Source organism: Pollicipes pollicipes, unplaced genomic scaffold (genome assembly GCF_011947565.3).
Source record: "Pollicipes pollicipes isolate AB1234 unplaced genomic scaffold, Ppol_2.1 Scaffold_6686;HRSCAF=7923_pilon_pilon_pilon, whole genome shotgun sequence".
Taxonomy (NCBI): domain Eukaryota; kingdom Metazoa; phylum Arthropoda; class Thecostraca; order Pollicipedomorpha; family Pollicipedidae; genus Pollicipes; species Pollicipes pollicipes.
In genome coordinates this window covers 42,421,182-42,430,157 of record NW_023596921.1, presented here as the reverse complement: position 1 = coordinate 42,430,157, position 8,976 = coordinate 42,421,182, and the positions used below count along the sequence as shown (strand labels likewise).

The 8,976-nt window shown below is 53.4% G+C and overlaps 2 protein-coding genes across 2 annotated transcripts in view; both read left to right on the top strand.

The window, feature by feature from the left end:
• The window catches only part of LOC119108368 (START domain-containing protein 10), a 26,027-nt gene extending 21,098 nt beyond the window's left edge, over positions 1–4,929 (top strand). The window contains exon 7 of the mRNA XM_037231943.1: positions 4,675–4,929. Within this exon, the coding sequence (XP_037087838.1) occupies positions 4,675–4,929 (255 nt within the window). The remainder of the gene's footprint in view (positions 1–4,674) is intronic.
• A 58-nt stretch (positions 4,930–4,987) lies between these two features.
• LOC119108367 (zinc finger protein 793-like) lies at positions 4,988–5,669 on the top strand. The gene has a single exon (XM_037231942.1). It carries the CDS (start codon positions 4,988–4,990, stop codon positions 5,507–5,509), a length of 522 nt encoding a protein of 173 aa, XP_037087837.1. The 3' UTR covers positions 5,510–5,669.
• Positions 5,670–8,976: the final 3,307 nt, after the last annotated feature.

Below are 8,976 nucleotides of genomic sequence, written 5' to 3'. Positions count from 1 at the left end.
CGGTGCTGGTTTTATTCCCCGGAGTCCCTACTCCCCGGCATAGTTGTTGGGATTGTGTTTAATTGTTCGGGAAGGACGTAATTTGACTTCCTGTCGCTGCTCGTGAGCGGTGGTTTTAAACGGTTCCTACGCACAAAGTCGTAGGCTGGCGACAGCATGCACTTGTTGATCCAAAAAGCGGTGCCATTGAAGGCATGTATTTTATTGTCACTATGTGCTGTTCAGGATAAATGAACAGCTGAGGAACTTCTGAGCGTTCAAACGCGTGGGAATCGTGTTGAAAAGCTGAAACGACCCAGCATCGTAATCGGATGTTTTGGCTCCCATGCATTGTGTCCATCACGGACACTCATTATTTTACAACTGACGTCTTGCGTCAAACACACAACTTTTCGTTGTAATCTTTTAACACGAGCCTGGGTGGACTGGTTGCATGCGGCGCCGCCCGGCTAGGCGGCCGGTGGTGGGGTCAGTATGGACCCCTAATATCTCAAATTTTTGAGTTAGAACTCCAATTCGCAAGATCTGTAGGCTTGTGCCTGAACTCACCTGGTTCAAATTTTGAAGTTTAAATAAGTCAAGCTCAGATTAATGTCCTATGTTCCCTCAGACCTACTTATGCAACTACATTTAACCTGCATTCTACATCTAATGGTTACCATGTTCATTTCCGGGCAGTGACCGTAGTTTGATCTTCAGAAAGCGACAGTGGCTAAAACCTGCGAGATTGCTTTAGTTTTGAATTTCAAAAATCGTCATGAATTGCGCTATGCGGTTACGCTAAAACGAAAGGTTGCTAGGTTTCTGGGTCACTGACCACTTCTTACTTGAAATGACACAGTTGTTGCCTTCCTGTGATCAAGAAATTGGAAATGGCTCAAAAAGTCACATCTCAAGCAAGGTGTCGGGAAATACATTCGCTTTGGCCTCTGCCTCCCATCCTACTTACCCAAGAGTATTGCAGTTAGTCGTAATACTAACTTAACTTGTCTAGAGTTCAAGGAAACCGCCTCAAAGATGTATGGCTTCGTGTGTAACACTCCACTGTTGCACCACATTGAACGATTCCCTAGAAATGCCTTCGCTGAAGCCATGGCCTGCTTTGACTTGCCGTGGATCAACGACCGTACAAGATGCAGGTAAGATCTGAAGCGAAAATATCGTCATGTGATCGGTTACGCTCTGGCAAAGTTTGGCACGGCTCCGCTGGCGCTGCTCAGAAATTATTCTGAAAAACCTGCGGGGTCAAATTGCGCCTCGCCCGATCGTGTGTTAAACGACAAGGTACCGTGGCGGGTTGCGGGTTTCCTGGATGAGGCATGTCACATCGATTAATGGAGAAGCCGAAAAGAACGAGAAATTTCGTCTGGTGTTACAGACGGCGAGGGTGACCGATGCTGGCACAGTTAAGGCAGCACGTCGGACATCGGGGTTAGTTGAAACATTACTTGCAGTCTGCGTGAAGGCCTCCTAGATGTAAAGCAAGGTGTGTGATGAATTAAGTAAGCCCCATTAAAGGATAAGGCAACCACAGACTAGTCTGCGCGTGAATTTGAAGCAAAGACGAAGAGTTCAGGTAAGAAAGACGCTTCCGAAAAAAACGCATCCAAATCTTTAGCCCTAGTTCTTTTTTGGTAAGGGGATATTCCGAGATGTGCAGAAAAATTACGTTGTCTACCCACTCACCACGCAGAAGCTGATCAGCGGCGAAAATCCATATACCTCTCTTCCTCGTTTCTTCGTCGTCTTCTCGCCTGCCGTGTTTATCCGCCCCAGGTCAGCGAGGAATTACCTAAATTTGTACTAGGGCTCAATGGTCCACGGCTCCACGAAGCACAAGTTCAGAAGAACTTACCTGACACGCATCGCCGGCTGAAGAGACTGTGATTTGGTGTGGGAACATGGAATGGCCGCTGACATAGCTGGGGACATTTTGCTTTGCAGTACGAGAAATCGCACACATTGCTGAGCGCATCTCTCCCTTGATATATAGCACGCCGTGACTGAGAAAAGCACGGATTATTGTAGTTGCCATGTAACCTGCGCCATATATATATATAATATATATATATATATATATATATATATTATATATATTATATATGTATATATAGCGAGAAAAGCGTCCTTTGCCAGTTGGCAGCCTGTCAACTGTACGTTCCACATGGCTTTCTGAAACCATCGACAGACGCTAACGGACAGCCATCTAGTTCTAAAGAGGCAATACCATCCAGGATGCAGGTGATAAGCCATGTGGGCAGTATCAACAGGCATTCATCGAGCCCTAGAAAGCAGCTTCTCACAGAAGCTGGCACGCGGCACGAGAGTCATTTTCGATTCCGGAAAGACAACCTTTTCCACAGCGCCGTGCGTCAGTTGAAGGCTACCGTCGCGCCATATTTTATCCAGCGTACTTCGAGGCGTTACCATGCCGGCCAGCACGCGCTGCACGGCTCGTCCAATGATCGGGAGGCGCGCGTCTCATCTCGATGTAAAGCGGTCAGAAATTTCCCCGAACGTGCTTTGCTGTTTAACGCCCAGTCTTCGCTCACGTTATCTGGCACGTTGATAGCTCTGCGTCCCCAGAGAAAAAAGTTCGGGTCGGAACCGCCACTTGGAGGCCAGTTCCAGATGCAGCTCGCCTTCGCTCCAGCGATGATGGTCTTTGCCTCGAAAATGCCATCACCGCGTAACGCGTTTCAAGTCGCACAATCTCAATTCTATTCTATGCCACGTGTAATGCTCTAAATTGACTTTTATATTAAATGTGGACATACTTTGTTGTGTATGCGACTTTTCACTCCAGTGTTTCAATCTAAGATTGGTTTTGGAACAGTGCATGACATCCGGCAATTACTTCTGGTCGGCTAGTTTTTGTAATCAGGTTCTCGTTTCGGAATTAAGCAACAGTTGATATGCGGGTTAGTGTGGATGCTTCGGCTGCCGTCCACCAAGTATATCTTCTGTATTGCCACCAAGCGCGATGAGCGGCATGCTGCTTGCTTTGGTGGCTGTTGGCTGTCGAGGATTTGCACGTGAAACGGCTAGAAACCTACACATCCGGATATTTCACGTGTGATCCGGCTAAAGCTATTCTACCTTCGGATATTTCACGCGTCATTCAGTTAAAAACCTCCCAGCTCCGGATATTAACCGTGTGGTTCGCCTGAAGATCTCCCAGCTCCGGATATTTGCCACGTGGTCCGCCTGAAGATCTCCCAGCACCGGATATTTGACACGTGATCTGGCTGAAGATCTCCCAGCTCCGGATATGTGCCGTGTGGTTCGCCTGAAGACTTCCTAGTTTCGGATATTTGCCACATGGTCCGCCTGAAGATCTCCCAGCTCCGAATATTTGCCGCGTGGTCGGCTGAAGACCTCTGAGCTCCGGATATTTGCCCCGTGTTGCCGCTGAAGACCTCCCAGCCCCGGATATTTGCTGCGTGATCCCACTGAACGCTTCCCAGCTCCGGAGCCGGGGCGGAATGCTGTCAGGCGCAGTCTCACGACTCAGTGTGTGGCTATGGCTGTAGCGTGCGTCAGAATTGCACCCAGAGTGATCTCCAATGCAACGCCGTTTGACTGAAAGCTTCGAACGGTTCGAAAATGCTTGGATCGAGTTAGTCGTTTTGAGTAATGGGTAATGGACGATAACGTGTTGTAGTGATGTGTTGTAGTTAACAATGCATTGAACAGTGAATGAGCCAAATAGTGCTGCAGATATTAAGCTCCTAGCGAGGCCATGCAACGATCGCTCTTGGAATAGACCCCCCCCCGTGTTATCATTAGAAGCATTCTCCTCTGTGCGTGCGTACGTGTGGTGTGTGTGTGTGTGTGTTGTGTGGTGTGTGTGTGTGTGGTGTGTGTGTGTGGTGTGTGTGTGTGGTGTGCGTGCGTGCGTGCGTGCGTGCGTGCGTGGTGCGTGCGTGCGTGCGTGCGTGCGTGCGTGCGTGCGTGCGTGCGTGCGTGCGTGCGTGCGTGCGTGCGTGCGTGCGTGTGTGTGTGTATTTGCATGTTTGAGGATGCCTGTGAAATTGACGCATGGCTAGAAGAGCCACATTATATTGACTAAGAATTTGTGATGGATCACATGATTTCGGCAAGCATACAGTACTATTCCAGATGTACAAATGCTTTTTATTACGTATGAACGCCAAGGTGGGCTCCTGTCTTTAGACGCCCCGGCATTACTTCCTGTTGATGCGAGTGCTTTGGATCAATTATGCTATGATGAGACAGGAGCGCGTCATATGTGTGACGCTGCGTGAATTCATTCTGGAGGACGGCGAACTAATGGGTTTGAAGCCAGGACCACCAGCACAGCGTTGTACAAAGGGCGCGAACTGCAGTACTGAGTGCTCGGAACCCAGGCTGGCTGCTTTTCCGCTTGGATAAAGACTGCGCGAAAACCTGTAAACCAATAGCGTAAGCCTCGGTGTGGTGAACGCAATGTTGCTGAGGAAATGGGGTCTATTTTGGGATTGCCTCACTGCGCTTGAAACTCTTGAGAAAAAAGTTTTAACTTGTATAAAACGAGAATCTCGTACCGTGTAGGTCTCACACTTGTCTATTCTCTACCTCTGCGGCCGATGTTTCTTCCCTTCAACGGTTGAAGTGTTCACAGGACTGGTGCCGCTCGTGTCTGACGCCGCCGCTTGCCTCCGCAGATCCCAGGCGGATACGCATGTGCACGAGTGCAGCACGTGCAAGCACACGTTCAAGTCGGCTCGGCTGCGCGACGAGCACTACACGCGCACGGGCCACGAGAAGCGCAGTCCATGCCCCGTGTGCCAGCGCTTCTTCCACCCGGACTTCCTGCGCATCCACCTCAACAGCCACAGCGGCGCCTTTCGTTGCAAGGTGTGCGACACGCACTTCAGCTCGCAGGCCACGCTGGCGCGGCCACCATGTACCGCCACAGCGGCCTGAAGCCGCACCAAGTGGCGACGTGTGCGGCGTCGCCTTCCGCACGCCCTCCTCCCTCTTCATGCACAAGCGTTACCACCACTCCACCGAGCGGCCGTACACGGCAACTTCTGCCCGAAGGGCTTCGCGGGCGCGTTCCACGCTGCGAATTCACCTGCGTCAGCACACGGGAGAGCGGCCGTTCGTCTGCAAGCTGTGCGGCAAGTCGTACACGCGCAAGAGCTCGCTGACGCAGCACCTGCGCTCGCACACGCAGGAGCGCCGCCACGTGTGCATGACCTGCGGCAAGCGGTTCGACAACAAGACCTACCTGACAGTGCACATGAACCGGCATTTGGGGGTGCGGGCGCACCGCTGCGAGCGCTGCGACCGCGGCTTCTTCAGTCGACCGAACCTGCTCAAGCACATGCAGGTGATCTGCTACAAGAACGACTACGGGCAGCGGCCGGCGGCCGGCGCGCGGCAGATGCACATGCAGGCGCCGGCGGCCGACGGGGAGGACATCCAGACGACCGAGGTGATCCTGGCGATCGAGAGCATTCCCGACGGCGATCAGCTGCTGGTGGGGCACCTGGAGTCCTGAGGGGGTGCCGCGATGGGTGGCTCACCGGCCACCTCATCCGCTCACCTGGCGCGGCGCGCTTTCGGGACGGGAGGTCGTGGTCTCGTCGGATGTCCCTGCCGTGCTTGTAGCGTTGGCGATGTTATGTGAGCTGAGCGTTTTTCCTGGTTTATTGGCGCCGTATGCGGGGGGGGGGGGGGGCGGTGCAGCGCATGCAACTTTAATCCGCGTGGTCAAGTCACTCGGTGGCTGTTTTGCAGTGATATCTCATCCCTCGGCGCCTTTCCCTGTGCCGCCCGGTGCGTCAATTATGCTTCTGTTTGCTCTTTAGCCGATTTCCAGTCAACCGAGATCTCTAAGTTTCGCGCATGAATTTGCTATTCAGGTAGCGGCTGTTACCCGACTTATTGATCATATGCCAGCGGCGCAGCGGTGTAAGTATGCAGTGATCCGTACGTGCCCGGAAATAGGGGGTTACCATGGCAAACTCGCTCGCGCTGAGGCGTTGCCAAGGCGGCGCTCATCTCGCCTGAACTGTAAAAAGATTCATCGGTACATTTTGTAAATACACCGCACCACCATTTCACCCCTCTCTGACCCCATTGCATCAGACTGGACGATGATTGCACGCGGTCTGGGAGCATGTCCCGCGCGCCGTGACGCGGAGAACGGGCCGGTCCAGACTACGCCTCACATGTGCTATTTTCGGAGACCTTGTACCCCCAACCCTTGCCTCGCCGTGTCTCGCGACACAGGCTCGAATAACCCAAGGCTTGCCAAACCCACCGAAAAACGTGGAGTTTAACTCACGTTATGCCTCTGGAAATGCCCTGGCTTCAGTGATACGTACGTAGTTATAACCTAGCGCCGCCTCTGGCAGTGCGACACCTCTACACTGAAAAGCAGCGGCTAGCTCCGCTAACTTCCCGCTTTTCAAGTTTTCTCGCCCGCGGTCCACTAGCTTCTGCGGGGTCTCTGCCTACTCCGTTGCGTGAGAACCAGCCTCAGGACGCACCACCACCAGTCGTGGCAGCGGTGCCCGGTATCCCACTCTCTTGCTCGGCGCCCGCGGCGGCGGCCATGCTGTGCCACCTGTGCCTCGCCTGTCCACCGCCCGCCCGGCTGTCGCCGCCGGCCGGTCGCGTGGCGGAGGGCCGCGGGGCGCTAGGTGGCGGGCAGCAGGTGGCCGACGCTGGCGAACACGACGGCCGCCCCCAGGGGACGCGCCGGCGTGTCGCTGAAACGGCGATGAGGGCGGATGGCAGCTGCCGTGCACACAGGGCATCGTCTTCGGGGAAGTTCGCGGATCGCGTTCTCGTGCACGCTATTCCCACTCGAGCGTTCTGGGGCCGTGGGATATCACCGTATCGGGCTGATCTTAACGTATGAATACGCTTTGTACACAGTGTAAGCACAAGTGACGTGTCAGCGCGTAGGTGCACGCGGGCATGCCACGCGCGCGCGCACGTGTGCGTGTGTGTGTGTGTGTGCGTGTGTGTGTGTGTGTGTGCGCGCGCGCATGCGTGTGAGTGGTGCAGTGTTTGAGCGCGAGGGTGAGTGCCGCGTGGCTTCGTGGTGAGATGATGGCGTTCCCTGATATCACACCCGTAGCCGGTGTGGTAACGTGGCCGGCGGCTGGTCCACCTCCGACCCCCTTTGCCACGGACTTATCAACGCTATAGCCGAACCGCAGTTGTAGCAAAGAAAGACGCGCTGTGTGGACATAAAAGCGGAAGAGGTAGCTGCAGTGTGGTTGATGTGCTGCGAAGGATGCATACTCCATCGTGGCGGACGTCGTGTTTTTCCCGGTTTCCCCAGATCCTGCGAGCTCGATTCAATTATAGATAATTTTGCGCCCACGTCGATGCAGGGAACTCCGCTGCGGCTTCTTTTCAGACGCCTGATGGTGAAATATGCTGATCCTAAGACGGCGAACGCCTCTCAAGCTTGCTTGCCGCACGCTTCATACATAATTGCTTATTCTCGGCTTGCCTATGGCGGCCCAAGCTTGTCTTAACTTTGACTTAATTTGCTAAAAATAGTGGCCTGCTGCGAACGAGCTGCTGCTTAGCACCACAGCGGTAGCTGGGGTTACTTCAGTTCAATGCTCGGGCAAATGTAGGTAATCTCGCCGTGTCTTCGTCTCACACCACAATGAATCTGTGCCGACTCGGATGCACGCTGTTGCTAACTGTGAAGTGGGGGTTCAGCTTTGGGTCGAAGGCTTGGGGAAAGGGCATTCATATCGTTTTAAAACGTTCCTTTCATCGTACCATCACAATCGTGATGTCGACCTTTGCAGAAGTTCGGGGTTCGGCCCCCATGACGAAGGGAAGGCGGACACGCGCTTTGAAGCAGACCGCGATCGTTTATGTATTACCTAGATACAACTTTTGCGGGAATTAAGTCTGGATCTGATCGCTATCTCCTAGTTTGTTACGAACATCCTGCCCCACCAGCCGGGTGCGTCAATGCCAGTTCAGCAACCCATGTTTGCCTTCTAAGCCTCTCCAACGTGCCAACAGTTTGCAAGACTCCGCCCGTGTTTCAGCAGCTGGCTCTTTTGGCCAGCGGCCAAATGACGCCGGCAGACCGAACGCCCTTGGGACTCTGACCGGCAAACTCACCAGTTGCCGCTCAGCGGTCACCGGCCGTTAGCCACGCGGACGGCAACCTTTGTAGCATGGAAGGCTGTCTCAGCTGCATAAAGGGCTCTCCTGTTGGCACTTTTGTGACTAAGCGCTCGCCATGGTATTGGTGTCCTAGCTCTGACCAGGAGCGGATCTAGCCATTTTGGATGGGGGGGGGGGGGCAAACGGTTTCTTGCAGAATGTCATTCAAAACACAACGTGGCTCTCACACCCACATCCACACCTACTTTATATATATATATATATATATATATATATATATATATATATATATAAATGCGGGGAGCAGGATAAATATGTGACGATAGGCTGGGTGTGAAGCTGAAGTTAACGGGTCTTTGGGAACCCAATAAATGGGATAACAGGTTAAGTCACCTTTCGAAATGTCACTGGGATGGCGGGTTAACCACCCACTAGTAACGGACTATTCATGCTAGACTCGCAACCGTCGTACGCTGCGGATACGCGTTTGACTGTTTGAAACAGCGACTGCTCCGGCCGTACCAAAACGAGAAACCTACGCAATTAAAAAGTTGGAAACATGACGCGGCATGCACAGAATAGCACGCGCCCCAGCGTTTTGTGGGCTGAAATCTTAATTCCACGGCTTTTGGGAGTATGGTCCCTTTCCCTACCTCCTCCACCCCTGGATCCGCCGTTGTCTTTGACCATGGCCCCAACACTGAACCTGCCAGTTGCAGTCTCTTTTGTGATGCTAGTGCTTCACCATAACACCCTTAACGGCCTCAAAAGGCCCCCGCATTGACCACGCACAAGGCCTCGGACCGACCCCGACCTACATCACCACCCCGGCGAAGCCAGCCGGGCCTGGGCCCG